This window comes from Tamandua tetradactyla, chromosome 20 (genome assembly GCF_023851605.1).
Source record: "Tamandua tetradactyla isolate mTamTet1 chromosome 20, mTamTet1.pri, whole genome shotgun sequence".
Lineage (NCBI taxonomy): Eukaryota > Metazoa > Chordata > Mammalia > Pilosa > Myrmecophagidae > Tamandua > Tamandua tetradactyla.
The window spans coordinates 32,606,851-32,630,190 of NC_135346.1; the positions used below are offsets into that span (position 1 = coordinate 32,606,851).

Below are 23,340 nucleotides of genomic sequence, written 5' to 3' on the forward strand. Positions count from 1 at the left end.
TGCAATGAGAAAGAAAGACCCGAAGCCCGAGCCAGGAAAGGATTACAACCGCCCTGCGCCGCACACGGGCCCTAGGGCTTGGTCGCCTTGGTCGCCTTGGAGCAGTCCAAGCCCCGCGTCAATCAGCTCCTTTCCGCATTGCGATTGGCCGGGGGTCTCCCTTGGACGCCCCAGCGCCCACCATCTAGTTGCTTGGGGTTTACTTCCCCAAAGTACACGGGCTCCACCTTGTGGAGCAACCGCTCCTGCCTGGAAAACGGATCTCCGCCCTGAGGAAGATGTTTTAACGAATGAGAGTAGTTCCCTGCACTTATTGGTTACTATGGGTATCGGTCAAATAACTTCCGCCCCCCTTTCCACTGTACCTTTTAGTTATTGGTTTCTCTTAGTGCCAATCCGTTACTAGGGAAACCGGATCCTCACAGCCTTATAGGCCAGTGTCAAAGCCAATCAAGAATCACGCCTTCACCTTGAGTCAGTACCCAATTGTGGTTCGAAGAGACCAGAGGACGCATTAGGGATTGGTCATCGGCTCGCCCGAGCTGGCCGCAACAAGTTAGGGTGAGTCGTGCTTATATAGACCGGCGGCGGAGCACGCGTGTGTGCGGACGCAGTTGCGTGAGAGATTTCTTGCCATCCGCCCTGCTGTGGAGCAAAGCTTGTTCCTCTCCCACTTAGCCGCACAGGTACACCGGGGTTTGGGCGGGGCTGGGCCGCCCGAGGATGAGGACGGGTCGGGGCCGTGTGAAAGGGAGCAGCGCTAGTGGCACTTACGGCGGCCGCGCGGGGCGCGTCCCCCAACCCCCACCCCAACGGCCGCAGGCACGCGAGGCGATCGGACGGGCGCGCGGCCTTTCCCCGCCCCGCTCCCGCGCCTGGCGCGCGGGGCCGCGTCCGCCGCGTGCGCGTGCCGCGTCCAACGGCCACGCGAGGCGGGAGCGAGCAGCAGTCGCCGCCCGGGCCTGGGGCCATCTCCGGGGTCCTTGGGGCCCCGCGCGGCCCCGTGGCCTGGCCCAGGAGGGAACTTTTCTTCAGAGGTGGGGGCGACGCTGAGTGCGATAACCTGCGAGGCAGAAGTGCCGCTGCGCCTTGGTTTTACAAGGAGTAATGAGGGAGCAGCCGCGTGTATGGATAGCGCTAACAACACCGAGAATTCTTTGTACCCCTCGCTGTGTGCCGGGCACTGTTCTAAGCAGGTCGTATACATTTCGTGTAACTCTCACAACGACCCAAGAGGTAGATACAGTTATTTCCCGCAATTTACGGTGGACTCTGAGACGCAGAAGTAGACGGACATGGTCAGAGATACGGACGGTAAGGGACAGCTATTTTTTTGAATCCAAGCTGTCTCACTCCTAGTCTTGAGCTCATTTTGTTCTTTGCTCTAATACTCTTTGCGGTCCCAGGTCACCTTTGCACCCAGAACACTGGTCACTGGATGCAACCGCAGCTTGGAAAGGCCAACTGCCGAGAAGACTGCGGCGGCATTTGCACTAAGGCCACATAATGGCTTTCAGGAAGACAGACAAGGGCTGGAAGTGGGATTATGACAAAGAAAAGGGGTCTGGGCTTCCTTTCTACGTGTGTTTGTGTAGATAGTTTATAGCTGTGCTGTCCTAACAGCTTCTGGAAAGTGTAGGAAAAAGTGAATTAATGCAAATCAAGGTGGACTATGTTACTAGTCAGGTATCAAACTCAACGTGGTAATGGGAAATTCCCGCCAGCAGAAAGTTAGAATCTGCTAAGCAGAACACGAATTTTTTTTCTTTTTCTTTTTTTAAATCGGAGCAAACTTTTGAGAAAGACCTTTGAGAAGATAGTTTAACTTCCTTGTTTTAAAGTTGAAGAAAATGACGTTTAGACCAGTGAGTTTCAGATTTCACCAACATGTGTGGGTTAAGATTTGAAATAGGAATGGAAAGAACGACTCCCAGTTACAGGATAAATTTGAGCTGGATGGAGTTTAAAATACTGAGTGAATTACCGGTGATTGCGATGTGCTGGAAGTCATACCCTTGTGGCAGTTGGAATCTTGCTTGCCTATATTCAATTCAGCATTTAGCATTTACCCTGCTGGGCTCTCACATATGCAGCAGAGTGGAAGGCACCTACCTGCCTTGCCTTTAAGGAAATGTGTTTATATTTTTCTTGTAGAATTAATTGTATTAGATTTTTTTTGAAGCCAGTATACTCCTTGGCTAATGAAATAATAAATGTTCCTAAGTTTCAAGTCCACATCGTTACTTTGCATTATAAATGCCTCTGCTTGAGACAGAACTATAGTAAAGTTTTTAGGACTCTCTTTTGAACTAGGCTTGAATTGAATAGCTTTCAAACTGTTCTCTTTTTATCTCTTCCTTTGTTTTCTTTCTATCTACCTCTTTCTCTCAAGAAATTTATCTATCCTGCTATGTTTGACCAGATACATTTAAGATTGGTGTTTTAAATAAATGGTTTTTGCAGTCAGAGGGAACACATAGTGTTGCATATCCTTGTAAATAAATTAAAAACAAGGAGGAAGTTTAATAAATGTCTCTCTGGAAATTGATACTACTGTTTCCCATGTTTCTTAGTAGAAACTAGCAATAGATAAAGGATCAAAGTATACAGGCAAGATCTTGCCTTTAGTTGATGTTGCCACAAATAACAGTTTGCTTTGAAATATAACATTGTTCTACGTCGCATGATTTTATGTAGCAATTCCTGTGACCTACATTTAGAGAATAGTTAACTACAAAATTAGTATTTTAAGACATGTTAAGATGTGAAATTTAAGTTTTAGTTATCAAATGTTAGAATACTATAATGACCTACATTTAGACTACTTAATTTGAGTCCAACTAATTTTATTAATGCTTGGGATAAAATGACTGAAATTGCCTTATGCATTGAGGGGAATTTTGTTAGTTTCTCCTTTAAATATTAAACGTACTATTCTTGCCCTCAGAGGAATGGTTATTAGTTGAGCAGAAATTTTAAAAATGATATTTTACAAATGGTACCCCAGTTGATCTTTTGTGCATCAATTTATCACGAACAAGTGAATTTTGAAGCAGGTTGTGGTAATACAAGACTTGAGTCTCCCTATTCCCCAAGTCATGTTATTTTTGTTAAGAGTTAAAAAATGTTTTCAAATTTGAGCTCTTGTACTTTTCTAACAAGTAGAAAAATGTAGGCAGGTCTTTGTCCTTTATTTAACCTACACTCAGCTGACAGTCTACTAAGGGAACTTCAAAAGATTTGGTCATGTTGGTAACCTACTTAGCAATTTTTTTTTTTTGTTTACTTGTTTTAGTATTTTGTATAGAAAGCCAAAGGTCAGCATAAAAAGCAGAGATTAGCTTTCACTTTTTATAGGTTTGGGAATTATATATAGTTCTTAGAGGATACTTGGGAGCCAATGTTAAAAGATGAAATTTAATATAAAGCATGAGTTTGTGGCTTGTGTGTGTGCGCGCTAGTTTTACAAAACTGCTTATCTGGTGTTTTCCTTACTTTTTATAATTAGGTTGGTTTTTAAAAAATAGTGTTTAGGAGTTCAAATATGCGTTGTGTGTTCATTTAATTATGTGTGGTTTAAGGCTACCTAGGACCAAAATTCCTACTGACTTGTCTTGAAACCTTACAAAAGGGCATCACTGTCAAAAGTAGGTAGATTAAAAAAAAAAAAAAAAAAACCCAACTGCTGTACTCCTCCTTCCAGGCCTGGAGTTAAATTTAGATTTTGCAACTGTAACCTAACTTTTAGTCAGTAATCACATTGGAAGTTAACTAGGTTTATAGTTTTAAATACTCAAAATTCAGTTTGCTGGTTTTTTTTCTTTTAATGCCCTCTTAGATACCCTGTCTGGCCTTGGTTAGAGAAATTTGACTTTTAAACTTGGAGACTGGGTGAAGAGCTAAAAATAATCTGCATGTGAAAACTCAAGAGCAGGCTTTACTAAGCAGAAAGCAATTTAAAAGTTCTTACAAGCTGTGGCCTAATAAAATATATTCTGCAGATGACTATAAGTGATAGATTCCCCCTTCTGTCAGGGTATTGTAGTATTGCTTAACTACTTATAAACTTCAGGTGTTTAATAAAAATTAAAGATTAGAGATTGATTGTTCAGAGAAAGATCTGGCTTCTTGGACAGGGCACACTTCTAGGGATGCAACCCTTGGTAGCTAGTAACTTATGTAGCTATCTAATGACGTTATTTGTCAAGCCTTTTGCATATTTTATGAGTTCTTTCACACGTTTTAGGTATTCTCATGTCTTTACTGATGAAAAGAAATGAAGCTCTAAAAGCTTAAGTGATTTACATGAGTTCACAAAGGAGCTAGAAACACAAGACTAGTACCTGGGTTTCATCTTGGTAATACTCTTTCCAAAAGATAAACAATGTAAAAGGCCTTGCCAAAACTAACTTTGTAAAAATATTATAGACAGATTTGTGCTAGCTGTTTCCTTATTCAAAAAACTTGAAGGGATTCAGAATCTGTGGAAGGCATAAGTGTGCTATCAATTTGCTCTTCCACACTTCTCCCATACTCTTTTTTTTTTAAAAAACATTGTGTGTATGTGTGTGTGTGTGTATGTGTGTGTGTTTGAGAGAGAGAGATGCTCCCATACTCTTTGTAAGGCTGTATGCTCTGGTTCAAGCACACCCCATGTTTATGGACCCTCTGAGCTTACGTTTAGTTTCCTATGCCTTTTAGGAGTTTAAGGAAAGCAAATTCGTTTTTTAGGAATTTGATAGATGAGATGTTAGTATTAACTGTGAAGTACCTTTTCATCTTGATTATAAAGAACATAGATTGTTCCTTAATTATGAGCATTGTTGAGGTTTTTAACTTTGGTGTAGGGGAGGGATGTTAAAAAATTTTGAGAAATGATATACCAGAACAGTGTTTCAAACTGAGTAGGAGACTAGTGAATAGTGAATTTAAGTTTTTCAGTTCTTGTTTAGAAGCTTTTTCTCTTTCAGAAAAATTTTTTATTTTGAAATAATTTTAGATTTACAGAAGAATTGGGATATAGAGAGGTCTTTTGTATACCCTTCATTCAGCTTCCTGAATGTTAACATTTTACATAATATACATTTATCAAAACCAAGAAATTGATACTGATAAACTACTTTTAATGAAGTATAGGTCTTATTTGAATTTCATCAGTTTTTCCACTAATATCCTTTTTCTGTTCCAGTATACCACATTACATTTAGTCCTTATGTCTACTTAGTTTTTTTGAAACTGAGACAGTTTCTTGGTCTTTCACGACCTTAATACTTTCAAAGAGTACTGGCCAGGTATATTATACAGTTCCTCAATTTGAGTTTGATTTTTTTTTTTTTTTATGATTATACTAATGTTACGGATTTTGGGGAGATATACCAGAGAGGTGACTTGCCTGTCTTAACATACCATATCAGGGGATACATAATATTGTTACTGGTCAAATTTAACCTTGATCACATTTAAGGTAGTGGCAGGTTAGTGTTTTTCCCCTTCCATACTGTATTCATTAGAAGCTAGTATCTGTATACCTAAGGGGTTGGAAATTAAGCTCTACTTTCTCTGGGGTGGAGAATTAAAGAATTTGTGGACACAAATTAAGAAGTATTTCTGTGGAGATGCTTTGAAGCTATACAAATATTCTGTTCTCAAAATTTCCACCATCAGTTTTAGCATTTATCAGTGTGATCTTGCTTATAGCTATTATTACTGTGGTATTCTAATGATGATTCTTTATTTCTCTCAGTCTTGTATTTGAAATTTTTTCTATAAGGGAGATTTTTTCCCCCTATTTTTTTAAATTCAGTCATTCATATCAGGATGGATTTGTACATGTTAATTTTGTTTTTTAATTTGTATTTCAATGTTATCCTTAATTATTTTGTTGTTAAAATTGTTCTAGTTTTGACTCTTGTGTCCTTTTATCAAGCCCTGTCTTTTTTTTTTTTTTTTTTCTTTTTAAAGCATTTTCTTTCTTACATTACCAGGTACCTCAGCTTCATCTTGTTTTTTTGCCTGCTATAGTCCTAAAATCAACCATTTCTCCAAAGAGCTATCAGAAAGAATTTTGAAGGGAGTTGACAGGTGGTAAATATAAAGAGTTGGGGTGGGCCACAGTGGCTCAGTGGCATAGTTCTCACTTGCCATGCCGGAGAGCTGGGTTTGATTCTCAGTGTCTCCCCATGTTAAAAATTAAATAAATAAAGATTTGGAAAACAGATTGAACAGTTGATCTGCTAAAAGCCAATGATGATGATATAGCTCTTACTCTGATAATAGATGTTGGCTTCTAGATTACTCTTAAGTTTATTCAAGCTGTCGAATAGAAGTTTCTCTGGTTCTCAGAAAATCCTTTTGTTTCTCCAATAATTTAAAGGACCATATTTCATACTGCATTTGGTTTATTGGGAATGTTCGAAAAAAGTATTTAATAGAAGAAAAAAAGTTGTTTCATGGCATTACCCTGAAACAAATTTAAGACAAATGTCTACTTTTCGGACCTCATGTTGGTATACACAAACCCTCGCTTTTATTTTTCTTAGTGTTTTTCATAGATGTATAACATCGAGCAAGAAGACCACTTAACAAATAATGTACTCTGAATTGACAGTTAACATTTTACATAAATTTGTAAAATTTCACTGTTTTTTTCCTATACGTGTTCCCAATCCTATTTCTTCCCCAGACGGGCTTTATCCCTACAAGTGTGTGTCTTTCCAGGCTATTTATTTATTTTAAAAAATTTTTTTGCTCTCCCATCCTATGATTGATTTATTTGTTTTTGAATCTATAGATTTTATTGAGATACATTTCACACACCATATGTTCCATCCAAAGTACACAATCAGTATCTCACAGTATCACCTAGTTATGCAGTCTCACACTCAATTTTAGACTATTTTTATTGCTCTAAGAAGAAAAACACCAGCTTGACACAAAAAAAGAAAACTCAAAACATCCCGTATCCCTTATCCTTTTATTGACCCCTAATATTGGTGTGGTACGATTGTTCTTACTAATGAAAGAGTATCAAAGTATTACTGTTAACTATAGTCCATCACTTTAAAAACTAAGTAATCTTTACTCAAAAAACATACTATTATTAACTATTTATACATGTACGTTTGTACTGGTTCATGCAAGAACTTCTTTATATTTATTGTGTTAATTGGTGGCATGCGTGACTCTAAACAATCCTTTTCAACAAAATTCACCTACAGTATAGCAGTATTACTTATAATCCCAGTAACGAGCTACCCTCATTCTCAAACATTTAAGTTCAACCTTGTTAACAATTTTGTACATGTTAGGTAACCGCTCTACCTTCTCTAGCTTCTATCTCGAGCTATCCTATATTCTACGTTTTAAGAGTCTCAGCTTACATATTCTAGTTAATTCATATTAGTGAAATCATGCACTATCTGTCCTTTTGTCTCTGACTTATTTCACTCAGCATTATGTCCTCAGGGTTCATCCATGTTGTCACATGCTTTAAGACCTCATTCTTTGTTATTTCTTCACCATATTCCATCATATGTATATTCCACATTTTGTCCACTGATCTGTTGATGGACACTTGGATAGTTTCCATCTTTTGACAGTTGTGAATAATGCCTTTATGAACATTGATGTGCAAATGTCTGTTCATGCCCCTGCTTTCAGATCTTCTGGGTATATACTCAGTAGGGGAATTGCCAGGTTATAGGGCAACTCAGTATTTATTTTTCTGAGGAACTGCCAAACTGTCTTCCACAGTGCCTGTATCATTTTACATTCCCACCAGCAGTGAATAAATGTTCCTTTTTCTCCAAATCCTCTCCAACACTGTTTAATAGTGATTATTCTTACAGGTGTGAGATGATATCTCGATTTCCAGGCCATTTTATTAGTGGTTTAAAAAAATTTGTATAAAAAAGTTTTTACTTTTGTCTGTATAAAAGATTTATTGAGATATAATTGACGTACAATAAATAAACTGCCTGTTCAGTGTACGATCTGATAATTTTAGACACATGTACATATCCATCAACTATCACTATAATGAATACTGAACTTATCAAAAGTTTTTAAATGCCCCTTTATATTCCTTCTTTCCTAACCCTCCCCCACTTCCATGAAATCCTTAATCTACCTTGTGACTGTAGATTAATTTATATTTTCTAGAATTTTTGTGCAAATGAAATACAGTGTGGTATTTTTTCTGACTTTATCACGTGGCATAACATTTTTGGGATTCATTTGGCTTGTTTCCAGTTTTCTACTATTACAAATAAAGCTGCTGTGAATTTTGCATACAGATCTTTGCATGACACATACTTTCATTCTGCTTGGGTAACTAAAGTGAAACTAGCTGGATCATATGGAAGGTGTATGTTTAACTTTTTAAGAAACTGCCAGACTGTTTTCCAAAGTGATTGTACCAATTTATATTTCTACCAGCAATATATGGTAGTCACAGTTTCTCCCTGTGCTGGCCAGTGCTTGATATGGTCAGCCTTTTTGGTCATTATAACCGTTGAGTAGTGGTATCTCACTGTGGTTATAATTTGCATTTCTGCAATGAGTAATGATATTTAGCAAATCTTTTGCTCATATTTTATGGGTTTTTTAATTTCAGTTTTGAGAGTTCTTTGTATATTCTGAGTATAAGTGCTCTATAGAAATGTTTTGCAAATAATTTACTCCTGGTCTGGCTTGTCATTCTCTGCATCATAGAACTTTTTTATTTTGATGGAGCCCATATTATTAATTTATTTTATGGATTATTCTTTCAGTGATGTATCTAAAATCTTTCCTTAACTCAAAGCCATTTGGATTTTCTCTAGATAGTCTATTGTTTTAGGTTCTAAATTTAGATCGGTGATCCATTTTGAGTAAAATGTTACATATGGTGTAAGACATCAATCAAGGTTCTGTTTTTCTGCATATGGATATCCAGTTCTAGAATCCTTTGTTGAAAAGAATATCCTTTCTCCATTGAATTGTCTTTGCACTTTTTTAAAAAAAATCATTTGTCTATTTATGTGTGGGTATGTATTTCTGGAGTCTTCTGTTGCATTGATGTAATTGTCTATCTTTACATCCAGACTAATTTTTTTAAAACCTTTTTAATTGTGAAATATAATATATACAAAAAAACAATAAATTTCCAAGTACATTTTAACAAATAGTTATAGAACAGATTTTAAAGTTTGGTATGGGTTATAGGTCTACAATTTTTCATTTTTTTTTCCAGTTGCTCCAGGACATTGCAACCAAAAGCAATATCAGTATAATGATTCAGCAGTCAAACTTATTTGTTAAATCCCATCTTCTCTGTTATACTCCTCCTCCTCTTTTTTGTTTTTCTTTTTTTTTGTGAAAAATAACATATACAAACAAACAGTAATTCAAAGCACATCACAATAATTAGTTGCCAGACAGATTTCAGAGTTTGGTATGGTTTACAGTTCTGTAATAATTTTAAGTTTCTACTTCTAGTTGCTCTAAGGTACTGTTGCTCTAAGGTACTGGAGACTAAAAGAATATCAGTATAATGAATCAATCCTCATACTCATTTGTTAAACCCTACCTTCTTTGTGTAACCCCACCATCATCTTTGATCTCTCTCCTACTCTTTAGGGGTATTTGAGGTATGCCCATTCTAACTTATTCATATTGGAAGGGGCTGTCAGTAATATGGGATGGGGGCTAGAACTAGTTGATGTTCTGGAGAGACTGGCCCTTCTAGGTTTCAGGACTTATCTGGTCCAGGGACCCACCTGGAGGTTTTAGGTTCTGGAAAGTTGTCCTAGTGCATGGAACTTTTCTAGAGTCTTATATAATGCTCTAGGTATTCTTTAGGATTGGCAGCAATGGTTTTCATTGCGGTTTGTGAAGTTATAATAGGTAGCAATGTTTAACTGAAACTTGTATAAGAGTGACCTCCAGAGTAGCCTCTCGACTCTAATCCCAACCACTGATAGCTTACTAACAAAAGACTTCTTTTCCCCCTTTTGGTCAGGATGGCATTGTTGATCTCATGGTGTCAGGGCCAGGCTCATCCCTGGGGGACATCTCCCGCACCACCAGAGAGACTTTCATTCCTGGATGTCATGTCCCCCATAGGAGGAAGGGCAATGGTTTCACTTGCAGAGTTGGGCTTAGAGAGAGAGAGGCCACATCTGAGCAACAAAAGAGGTCATGCAGGCTATTAAAATAAATATATTTATGTATGTATCCGTGCCTTGTGGCTATGGTAAAACAAACATATTTAAAAGGTAGTTTTAATCTTTTAAATCTCTAGAGTCTCCTAGAGAAACTCACCGACATACTGATGTTCTAGAAAGGCTGGCCCCTCTAGGTTGCAGAATTTATCTGGTCCAGGGACCCATCTAGAAGTTGTAGGTTTCTGGGAAGTTACCCTTGTGCATGGAACTTTTATAGAATCTGATATAATGCCCCAGGTGTTCTTTAGAATTGGCAGGAGTGGTTTTGGTTGGGGTTTGGCAAGTCCCTTTCCTTTTTTTGGGGGGTGGGGTGCATGGTCTGGGAATTGAACCTGGGTCTCCCATATGCAAGGCAAGCATTCTACCACTGAACCACCCATGCACCTCCCCTTTCCTTTTTGATAGACATGACAGTCTTAGATTTTAGAAATAGGGTTTGCAGTTAATTTTTCTGTTCATGTCTTCTCGTGTATGTTGGTGAGTTTCTCTAGGAGACTCTAGGATATTAACCTAGAAGAGAGTTGATAGTTGATAGAATTGTAAATTTTTTGTTTCATTAGGTAACTGAAAAATTGTAGCCTACAGTGATTGTACCAATTTACACTCCCACTAGCAGCCTTGCAAGTTCTCTTTTCCTTTCTTCCATGATACTTGTTATTGAGTAAGATTTTAGTACTTAGGGATATCTCTTAGGTGAAAAGTGGTAAGTTTTAACTTGCATTTTACTGGTTACTTAATTCACCGATCTTCCTTGTTTGTTGCCCATTTAGTCTTTTCCTGGGAATTACCTGTGCCACTTTCTTTGTCTATTTTTCTCTTGGATTGTTAAATTTTCATTTTACTGATTAGTAAAAGAGTTCTACCTGCATTCTGGGTACTAATCCTTTGTTAGATGATGCTATAGTTTTTCTTATTTAAAACTACTTATAGATTTATAGATCATAGGCTGTTAAGGCATTTTTCTATTTTGATTTATTAGAGAAGGCTCTACTCTTAAAAATTCAGATGGAGTGTGGTCTGCCTTCATCATGCTTTCCTGCCCATTGGTCTGTTAAAGTTGGAGCATAAGTGCTCAGCTCTTTAGACTCGAAAGAAATTAGAAAATGAGTCTTAAATTTCTCTGTGAACTTAAGCAAAGTTACAGAAGGGGAATTTCTTTAAAGTTAATATTCAGTCTGTAAACTGGGATACAGGTGGAAAATTTGAAGGTAATGGAGTATTTCACAATTTAAAAATCTGGGTCATTCCAACAAAATTAAAGCACATCATTGTTACTAATCTGTGCATTGTCTGTCATTGATAGCATCTCCGTATCTTATGTTTTTTTTAGAATAGTACTTGGTGAAGGTGCTATGTGCTTTTCAAATTAGGTTAGAATAATGGTAAGTATGACGTTCTTTGGAAAAGCTAATAATCAATTCTCAAATCTTTTCTCCTGTACAGTAAGCTACCTTAAATCCATATCATGCTTTAATTGTTGCTTTGAAGTATTCTAAAGTCAAAATAACATACTGTTGGAAAAATTAGTGTTACAAGTCAAAGTGAATTCCTTTCTAAAATTAGAAAACTTAGAAACTATTCGGATATGTTAACTTTCAAAAAGCAGAATTTAAATCAAATTTAAAGGTGAAACCCACTTTTTATTTTTAGGAGGATGTTGAGCTCTAAGCTTAGACTTAGTCCTAATAGTTGGAACAACCAGGCATAGAAAACTTTCTGCAACCTTGAAAGAGTTGAAATTGCACCAACCGCATCTGTTAAGAGATGGTCTGTGGATCTGTTTGTTAAGTACTCTGCTTGTACTAATTAAAATCTCACAGAGCAGGGTTGGTTCATGAAAATTACACATAAAAAGGGATTTCAGGATTTCAAGAGAGCTAAAATTATTTTATAGCACTAGCTTAGCTATTGCATGTTAGTTCTCTTTGTGTTTTTTCCTTTTTGTGTATTTTATTCAAAATGTAATGCATGTTCTTCTTAGGATCTTTGGTACGATTCTTCCAGACATTTTTCTAGTAATAGTTAATCGAAATTTATGTATCTTTTTCTTATAAAAAAGTGAGCTCTTAATATATATTGTTCTGCAACTTATCCCTACTTCATTGCATTTTTTTGTGTCTTTGTAATTAAATTACTCTTTTTAAATTAGTTACATAGTACTCTGTTGTATAATGTTCCATATACATTATCTGGGAACATTATATAATTTTCTGTATTACAAATACAGCAACAGTGAATATTTTTATGCCTTGTATATATTTTTATGCTTGTATATATATAGGTTGTGTTTTTTATATATATTGTTTTTGTAAGAAATATTCCATAATACAAAATCACCCTCCCCACAAAACAACAAAATCAACAAAGTGGTCAATTCCTATTGGTTAGTTTCAGTTTTCCAGTTCCTGTTGTTTGGAATAAAGTTAGTCAGACATTGGAGATTTTGTTTGCTTTTCCCAAATATGTTATAACTAGTAAAAACTGCTTCAGAACAATTTACTTCAATTCAGCAAACTTAGATTTGCCTGGCATAAAAATGAAATAAATATATCGTTTAGCAGTGTTTAATAGAAAAGTAAAACTTTATGCTTTGGTTTTTTTTTGTTGTTTTTTTTTTAACAGTGAAGAAACTTTTATACAGACAGAGAGCATAAACTATTGTAGCTCCGTGATGCATCTGTTTTAAGTACTAATATGTTTAAATGTGCACTCCAGGATTTGGTTTTTAGTTTGAGGCAGGAGACTCCTATGTATTATTTACATGGGTGGGCTGTTACAGTTGTGAAGTCAACCTGGAAGTTGTGTAAAAAGGTGAAAGTTTTATGTTAAGTCCCTGTGCTTCTGTAAAAGGTACTCTGCTAGTTTTCTTAATCAGGAAATAATCATCCATTTTTATTTTGTTAGCAAAATAAATATTCTTCTGAGTGACAGAAAAGGGTGGGCTATGGAAATATTTTTTTTCATTATATTTAGTAATTTTAATATTAATGGTAATAAAAACAGCCTTTTTAAATTAAGTGCTTACTGTTTATCAGGCACTTAACTCTTTTTTCTTTAGTATTTTTATTATAAGCAACGAACAAACATACAGACATTCTTGATATATAAACATTCTTGTCATGGTTACAATTAATGGCTCACAATATCACATAGTTGTGTATTTATCACCATGATCATTTTTTTGAACATTTGCATCTCTCCAGCTAAAGAAAGAAAAAAGAAAAAAACTTAATACATGCCATACCCCTTACCACTCCCTTTTATTGACCACTAATATTTCAACATACTCAATTTATTTTAACCTTTGTTTCCCATATTATTTATTTCTTGCCCATATTCTTTGCTCATCTGTCCATACTGTAGTATAAAAGAAGCATCAGACACAAGGTTTTCACAATCACACAGTCACATTGCGAGAGCTATATCATTATACAGTCATCTTCAAGAAACCTGGCTACTGGAATGCAGCTCTACAATTTCAGATACTTCCCTCTAGCCACTCTATTGCACCTTAAACTAAAAAGGGGATATCTGTATAATGCGTAAGAATAACCTCCAGGATAACTTCTCGACTTTGTTTGAAATCTGTCAGCCACTGACACTTTATTTTGTCTCATTTCTCCCTTCCTCCTTTTGGTCAAGAAGGTTTTCTCCATCACTCGATGCTGAGTCCCAGCTCATTCTAGGATTTCTGTCCCATGTTGTCAGGGAGGTTTACACCCCTGGGAGTCATGTCCCATGTAGAGAGGGGGAGGGCGGTGAGTTTGCTTACCATGTTGGCTGAGTGAGAGAGGCCACATCTGAGCAACAAAAGAGATTCTTTGGGGGTGACTCTTAGGCCTAATTTTAAGTAAGCTAGCCTATTCTTTGCAGGGATAAATTTCATAGAGGCAACCCCCAAGATTGAGGGCTATTGATTTGGTTGCCCCCACTGCTTGGGAGAATATCAGGAATTCTCCAAATGGGAAAGTTGAGTTTTTCCCCTCTTTCTCTCCATTACCCCAAAGGGACTTGGCAAATACTTTTTTATCCATTGTTCAAATCACTCTGGGATTTATCAGGGCATCACACCCTAGCCTGGACAGACCTACAAAATCTCATACCTTTTTCAAGGTTCCATGTACTTACGGTGTTCAATTAAACTATATAAGTCATATTAGGAAATACACTAGTCAAAATATAAGTTTTGTACCAAATAAACACTTCTTGCTTTAGTCTCACACAGAAAAGCACTTAATTCTTGTAACAATAATGATTTTAATTTTACACATAAAAAGCTAAGTTCACAGAGAGATTTAAGTTACTAGTCCAAGGTCACAGCTAGTGAATGGTATCAGAGAATTTTCCTTAGTGGGAATTGGCTAAGGAAATTTTTTGGGTTTCCTTTTGTTGCATTTCAAATATTCATGGTTTTAAAATGGAGCATTCACTTTCAGAGTCCATCTGTTATATTTTACTTGTCCTAAAGGTAGCCTGGTTTGTCTTAGATTTGGTTGGAACTGCTAAAACTGAAGATTGTGTTTAATACCCTCTCCTCAAGGATGTCTAACTGGCTGATTTTTTTCTGCTTTTCTTCAAAAACTGTTCTGCCCTAACCTAGCATGTGTTAGTTTTTTACTATCTCTTGAAAAAATGTTAGGGAAATGATTTTCAGGTGTCATTTTTCCTCTTCCTTTCATCGAGTATCATTTTGGGACATTCTCAGATATTGGGAATATCAAAACTTGGCTATAAGATTATTCAGAGGTAAACAGTTTTCAGTAACGAGTGAATTTTTCCTTCCTGTTGCTTCCAGGTCCTGTTTCTTTCTAGTCCATTTCTTTCTAGACCATAATGATTTCAGTGTGTATTATTCTTGGGGATCTTATTTTTGAGTTCTTTCTAATATTCTTCCAAAAAGGTTTGTTCTTCTTGACCTGAAAGCAGTGGAGGGGAGGGAGTGCTCTCCAAATTGAAGTTATTTGTAGTACTTGTTTGCTTTTATTAGTTGATAAACTTGCTTTGGAAGGGTAGTCTTGGGAAAGTGGCATTTATCTTTTAGGAAGTCCTTCATTCACATCAGCATGAAAGGAAGGTGAAGTTGCTATTGACAGTTGAAATAATAAAACTAATTTCTTTCCTGTTCCTGATATTGGTACATACTTTTTATACTAACCAACAATGTATCTGTTGGCATGAGCTGTTATATTAGGAATTTTGAAAACCTCTTAAAAGGACACTGTTCCAGGAGCACTTGATAACTGAGGGAGAATCTTAGAACTTTTTTTTAGCATGTTTTTATTGATATGCAGTTTACAAAACTTTTGTCATATTGAGTCAGTAATAGGCAAAACACCAACCTTTCTGAGATGAAATCATTTGAATTTGCTTACTTATGTTTTTCAGATTTGATAGAATTGAGAGTTCTGATGAACACGAGTGAAGTTAAAGGCTATTCTCAGGAGATATTATGTTCATGTTTATAGCATATGTTCTATATTTGGACCAAAAACATGAAGATTTCAAAGACATGATTCAGTAAACAATTTCTCTGATGAGGACTGGTTTTTAGAATCTAACCTATTTATATAATTTTGAATATTCTAGGCCAAATTTGTAACATTTTTTCTATTTTCCTTTTTATTGAGGTGGTTATCAAATAAATAAATGTTTAGCATATGGTCTTAGATCACCAGAGAGCCTGTCTTACATATTCTGTCATTGTTGGTATTATAGGTGGGTGGTTTAATACTCTTAGTTATTCTGATACATTGCTGTGATATCTTCAGGATTTTTTAAAATGTGGAAACATTTTTTATTTAGGATTTTTTAGACGTAGTTTACATACAGTAAAATATACAGAAGTTAATGGTTCAGTTAGATAAGTTTTTAACTTAATATATTTATATAAACATCTCAGATACATTTCTATCACCCAAGTTTTATGTGTTCCTTTCTTGTCATTTCCTGTGTAGGAAACCACTTTCTGATTTCTGTCACCTTAGGATAATTTTCTTCTTGGATTTTCTTAATCATCAAAAGAGGAATGTTATGTCTGCTATTTTAATCTAAAGTCTGGAAATCCCCAAAATTCAATTTTAATAGTTAGATAATTAGAAATCTGTGAGCTCTTTAGATACTGTTTATTACAGGATAGCTTAAAGGAGAGTTTAGGAGCCAGAGCTGCCACTTACATGTAACTTTGTAGTGCTTGATTGGTATGTAGGAGGCTGAAGTGGTATTGAAGACAACCCTGATGACTCATTTTGAAACTGCAGTATTGAAAATTTGTTCTGGTTAATGATTATTGTATGTTTCTGAAATTGACAGTTTCAACTAAAAATATCCAAGTTGTCTGTTTGGATAGTTCAGAAATGCTAATTGAGACCCTACTTTGCAAAATTTTAAATTAATGTAAGCCATACTTTGTTAAACTATGGAAGAAGATGCTACAAAACTTGGTGAATCATACTGATTTCTCTGATAAACTTCAGAATTATAGCAGATGGTTATGAAGAATACACAAAGGAGATGAAGATGGTTTAAGCATATAGATATGTTTATATTTACTTTTCTGGTTTTATCAAGATGACCTGAAATAGAATATTGATGATAATGGTATGAGCAAACCAGTAATGCACTTATTTAAGTTATTTTCATTTGAATTATCTAGGTACTCTCGAAGGAGAAAAGAGCAGTTCTAGAAATTGTACACTGACAAAAAAACATTTTGTTTTGTGAACTTGTTAATTTTCAGATTACTTTTGGTACTGTCATAAAATTAGCTCAGTGTGTTTAGAATTTTTAGTTTTATGGTTTCTTTTTAAAAGAGGTTAAAAATTTCTCTGATTCAGTTTTACTAAAAAAGCATTTTCATGTTCTTGCATATCAAAGCTGTAGTTAAGATTCATTACACTTGAATCTAATATTGTCATCAATAAGAATGTGTTTGTAATCCTTACAACAAGAACTCTTAATTTTGTTTAGTATTTTCAGAAAATGATAGGGGTTATTGATGAACTCTTCATAGTGAATTTTTACCTATATATTCATTCATCTGATCACAATAAATTTGTATAAAATCTTACCTGGTCCATGTGGATTTTGTTTGTTCTTGCAATGTTTATTTTTACTTGAAACTGTGCTAGAGTGGATGTCTTTGAGTTAGGTTCAGTTAAATGATTCAGATCCCCTCCACCGCCCAATCTTCACCCCATGTGTTATCTTGGGTTGGTTATGATTGACCTTTTTTTTTTTTTTTTCAGGTTGAATTGACCAAAGCAATGGTTATGGAGAAGCCTAGTCCCCTGCTGGTCGGGCGGGAATTTGTGCGACAGTATTATACACTGCTGAACCAGGCCCCAGACATGCTACACAGGTAAGACAGTTTTTTCCCTGCATCATTAAATGCTGCTTTTTGCTATGAGGGTATTTATCTTTCTGTTCTTCCATTCTTTTATTTTAAATGTAAATTTTGTTATTAGAAAAGCCGTAGGTCTACAGAACAATCATGCAAAGTTCCCATATACCCTCCCTGTTATTAACACCTTGTATTAGTGTGGTACGTTTGTTACATTTTCTGAAAAAATATTATTATAATTGTATTATATATCATAATTCATAGTTTAAATTAGGGTTCACTGTGTTGTACAGTCCTGTTTTTTTTTAATTTTTTGAATTTTTATTCTAACAACATAGAACCTATTAATTTGTCCTTTTAGTCACATTCAAATATATAATTAAGTACTGTTAATTATGTTTTCAATGTTGTGTTACCATCATCTCCTTCCATTGCCCATGATAGAAATTCTGTACCAATTAAGCATTACATCTCCATTCTCTACCTGCACCCTGTCCCCAAGTAACTATTCTATTTTCTGACTGAATTTGCTTATTCTAATTATTTCATATCATTTCATAGTGAGATCATATGATATTTTTCCTTTTGTGTCTGGCTTGTTTCACTCAAACTTATTTTAATCACATGCCTTTTAGGATTGTTGTATATTAGCATTTTGCACATAAGTACCAAGAAAGATAATGCTACTGTTATATAATAATTTAAAGACTATACAACTATTATAAAAAGTTAGACTTGTTACCTAAACATTATCAGAAAACAATATCTGAAAGTTTGAAGGTATAATATACATCTATGGTAGTTAGATTCGGGTAGACTTGGCCAGGTAAAGGTGCCTAGTTCTGTTGCTGTGGACATGAGCCAATGGCACCTGAATCTCATCTGTTACTGATTATATCTGCAGTCGGCTAGGAGGTGTGCCTGCTGCAGTGAATGATGTTTGATTTAATTGGCTGGGTCTTAAACGAGAGCTTAACTAGCACAGCCCAGGCAGCTCAGCATACCTCATGTCAGCACTTGCAGCTCAGCCCAGGCCTTTGGAGATGCAGAAAGAAATCACCCCAGGGAAAGTTGTTGGAACCCAGAGGCCCCTGTGCCTTCCCAAGTAAGAAAGAACCTCAGTTGAAAGTTAGCTGCCTTTCCTCTGAAGAACAGTGCATTAACTAAATAAATCCCGTTTTGATTGAAAGCCAGTCCATCTCTGGTATGTTGCATTCCGGCAGCTAGTAAACTAGAACAACATCCTTTAATTTTTGCTGTTGTTTTTAGTGAAGTATGCATTATTTAGTAAGAACGTTTTGAAGTAAATTTAGGTCTGTTCCTATACATTGTACTTTTGTGTTGATGTGCTTAAAAAATTTAAGTATCTTTTTAATAGAAATTATGCATGCTTATTATAAATTAAAATTCAGATTTAAAAGGCAAATTATGGACTGGAAGTCTAATACCACTCTACCAAATGTTTTTGGTATATGCAAATATGTTTTTAATATACTCTCCTCTGGCTTTTTTACCCAATAATGTGGAATCATCTTTCAAGAATAGTACATGTACCATATATATATATATGGTGTGTGTGTATATGTATTTTTTGTTTTAATTTTTTAAAGCAGTTTTATTGAGATATAGTCACATACCATACTGTCTGTACAGGGTGTACTGCCAGTGACTTTTAGTATAACCTCAGTTATGGATTCATTAACACAATCGATCTTAGAACATTTTCAGTACTCCAAAAACAAAAACCCATACCCGTTAGCAGTCGCTTGTTAATCCCTCTCTCCTTCTTCAGCCTTACATAACCACTAATCTAATTCTGTCTCTATAGATGTATTTATATTTACATTTTATATAAATGTAATTGTGCAATATGTGATATTTTATATTTGGTTTTTTTCCCTTCACATGTGTCTTTGTTATTTCTTTTTCTGTTTTTTAGAGAGGTTGTAGTTTTACAGAAAAAAATCATATAAAAAGTAGAGCATTCCCACAAATTCCCCCAGTATTGACTCTTTGCATTAGTGTGATATCTTTGTTAACAATTGCTGAAAACATACTAAAATATTACTGTTAACTGTAGACCAAAGTTTATATATACCACCCTTTTATTAACACCTTATAATTGTGTCTTACATTTACCATAATTGATGAAAGAGCATTCTTTTATATTTATAGTATTAACCACAGTCTCTTGTTCACCACAAGGCCATGTTTTATCTTCTAACTTTCCTTCTGGTAACTTACACGACCCAAAACTTACCGTTTCAATCATAATCACCAATGTAATTCAGTGCTGTTAATTACTCTTAGAATAATGTGCTAGTATAATCACTGTCCATTTCCAATCAACCTCAATAGAAATTCTGCACAAATTAAGGATCAGCTCCTTTTTTTCTACCCCGATAACATCCTCTGATAACCTATATTCTAGGTGAGTTTATTATAATTAGTTCATATCAGTGAGATGAGACTATATTTGTCCTTTTGTATGTGGCTTATTTCACTCAACATAATGCTCTCAAGGTGCATCCCATGTTGTCACATGCATCAAAGGCTTCATACTTAAAGCTGAATAATATTCCCTCATATCTATATCCCACATTTTATTTATCCATTCATTAGTTGATAGACGCTTGGGTTGCTTCCATCTTTTGGCAATTGTGAATAATGCCACTCTGAACGTTGGTGTGTCTGTTTATGTCCTAGCTTTCAGTTCTCCTGGGTATGTACCTAGCAATGGGATGACCGGCTCATAAGACAGTTCTATACTTAGCTTCCTGAGGAACTGCAAGACTGTCTCCCACAGTGGCTGTACCATTTTAATTCCTGCCAGCAGTGAATGGATGCATCTGTTTTTCCACATCCTCTCCAACATTGTAGTTTTCTGTTTTTTTTTTTTCTTTTTAACAGTGACCATTTTAGTAGGTATGAATTCTATCTCATTGTGGATTTGATTTCCAGTTCCCTAATAGCTAGTGATGTTGGGCATCTTTTCATTTGCTTTTTAGCCATTTATATTTCCTCTTCAGAAAAATATTCAAATCTTTTGTCTATTTCCTAATTTGGTTGTCTTTTTATTGTTGAACTGTAGGATTTCTTTTTATTTTGTGGATATTAAAGCCTTATTGGATATGTGATTTCCAAATATTTTCCCCTGCTAAGTAGGTTGATTGCCTTTTCACTTTTTTAACAAAGTCCTTTGAAGTACAAATTTTTTAATTTTAAGGAGGTCTCATTTATCAGTTTCTTCTTCTGTTGCTTGTGCTTTGGGTCTAAAGTCTAAGCACCTATTGCCTACCACAAGATCCTGAAGTTGCTTCCCTATTTTTTCTTCTAGGAACTTTATGGCCTTGCTTCATATAGTTATATCTTTGATCCGTTTTGAGTTAATTTTTGTGTAAGATGTGAGATAGGGGTCATCCCTCATTCCTAGACTACCACATTCAGTGTACTTGGAAGTCCTGCTCAGTATCTGTTAGTGGTAGATGTTAGGGTCTATTTCCGAGCTATCAATTCAGTTCTATTGGTATTTATCTTTATGTCAGCACCATGCTCTCTTGACCACTGTAATTTTGTAACATGAATTAGATTAAAAAAGCATGAGTCCTCCAGCTTTCGTAGTCTTTTTTCAAGCTGTTTTTGGCTGTTCAGAGCCCTTTACACTTCCATATATATTGATAATTGGCTCTTCCATTTATGCAAAGAAGGCTGTTGGTATGAATAGCATTGAATCTGTAATTATTTTGAGTAGAATTGACATCTTAATGATATTTGGTCCTCCAATCCATGAACGCAAATGTCCTTCCATTTATTCAAGTCTTTTAGCAATGTCTTGTAGTTTTCTGTGTACAAGTCCTTTACATTTAATTTAATCCTAGATATTTGATTCTTTGAATTTCTTTCTTGATTTCCTCCTCAGATTGCTCATTATTAATGTATAGAAACACTACTGTTTTTGCATGTTGATCCTGTATCCCACCACTTTGCTGAACTTGTTTCTTAGCTCCAGTAGCTTTTGTTGTTGATTTTTCAGCATTGTGTGTGTGTGTGTGTGTGTGTGTATTTCTATATATAGGATTTTGTCTTCCTTCCCAATTTGGATGCCGTTTTTTCCTTTTCTTGCCTAACAGTTCTAGCTAAAACTTCTATTACAGTGTTGAATAACAGAAATCTCAGTGGGCATCTTTGTCTTATTCCCAATCTTAAAGGGAACGCTTTCAGTCTTCTATATTGAGTACTATGCTAGTTGTAGGGTTTTCATAATATGCCTTTTAATCATGTTGAGAAAGTTTCCTTCTATTCCTAGCTCTCTTTTTTTTTAGCTTTTATTTCTTTAGTCCTTGAAAGGGTTTTTTTTTTTTTTTGCCATGGGCAGGCACTGGGAACCGAACCCAGGTCTCCGGCATGGCAGGTAAGAATTCTGCCACTGAAACCACTGTCACATTGCCCTCTCCCTCTTTTTTGAAGGACAGTTTTGCTGAGTAAAGAATTCTTTGGATGACAGTTTCTGTTTTTTTGATACCATAAATATATTACACCACTACCACTGCCTCTGGTGTTTTTTTCCTGATTGTGTTTCCTTTTATTTTTTTCCTTCTTTTTACTGAAAAAAAGGCAGTTCAGAAGTTTTACATTGTAATAGGGAAGTGAATAAATACCAGCCCTTATGGTTCTTATAAATTAATGTTTTCAAGACAGCATAGCACTCAAGAGGGATTTGATGGTTAAGGTTGGTGAAAACTTGTTCAATGTCTTCCTAATACATGAACTTCCATTTCAGTACTTTTAAACTCATTGAGCTCCTTGTGAATGGCAGCTTTGTCGGCTGTGGGGAGACGGTCCATGGCTTGCTTGTCTGCCCTTTGGCTGTTCTGAGCGTCAACCACTGCCACATAGTCGCTGAAGTGGATGAGGATCTTCCTTTCCTGAACTTCTTCCACCATGGGCCTTTGACTGAGCTTTTGAGTTAGCCTCTTCTTGATCTCCCTTTTCTCTTCTTGTTCTCTTGTTCATTTGGAGGTTTCAAAATGTTCCTTGTTCTAGTTCCTTTGTAGTTGGCCTCTGGCTCAGCTGCCTATGAAAAAATCGGGGAACAGTTTTTGAACCATATATTTCCTCTGGGTCATTAATCACTCCAGCTCTTGAAGAAACATGAGACAAAAGTCAAAAGCTGGTGCTCTTGTTCCATCCTAGACTCTGAAAGAGTGACTCTCACCAACCTTCCATGGTTTCTGATGAAGAATCGGCACTTAGTCTTTTTGGCGATCCCTTGAATGTGATGATTTACTTTTCTCTTGCTACTTTCAGGATTCTCTCTTTATCTGTGGCATTTGACATTCTGATTGGTATGAGTTTCAGAATAGGTCTATTAGGATTTATTCTGTTTGAAGCACTTTTTGCTTGACGTGTATTTATGGCTTTCATAAGATTTGGAAATTTTTCAATCATTATTTTCTCAAATACTCCTTCTGTCCCCTTTTCCCTGTTTACTCTTTCTGGAATACCCATGATGCGTATATTTGTGCTCTTTGTGCTGTCATTTAATTCCCTCATGTCCTGTTTAATTTTTTCCATTCTTTTCTCTATCCGTTCTGTGAGATTTTGATTATCTTCTCTTCAGGTTTGCTGATTTTCTTCTGCATGTTCCAAATCTGCTGTTATATTTTTTAATCTCTTCTGTTGTGCCTTTCATTTCCAAAAGTTCTGTTATTTTTCTGTTCGTACTATCAAACTCTTCTTTATACTCTCCAAGTGTTTTCTTAACATCCTTTATTTCTTTAGCCATATCTTCCTTTA

At 35.7% G+C, this 23,340-nt stretch overlaps 1 protein-coding gene across 3 annotated transcripts in view; it reads left to right on the forward strand.

The window, feature by feature from the left end:
• Positions 1-462: 462 nt before the first annotated feature.
• Positions 463-23,340, forward strand: part of G3BP1 (G3BP stress granule assembly factor 1) — a 44,110-nt gene continuing 21,232 nt past the window's right edge. The window contains exons 1-2 of one of the 3 annotated variants that reach the window (XM_077137456.1): positions 463-561; positions 17,450-17,562. In XM_077137456.1, the coding sequence (XP_076993571.1) occupies positions 17,468-17,562 (95 nt within the window). In that variant the 5' untranslated portion in view covers positions 463-561; positions 17,450-17,467. The other 2 variants (XM_077137455.1, XM_077137453.1) reach the window with 2 other exon arrangements.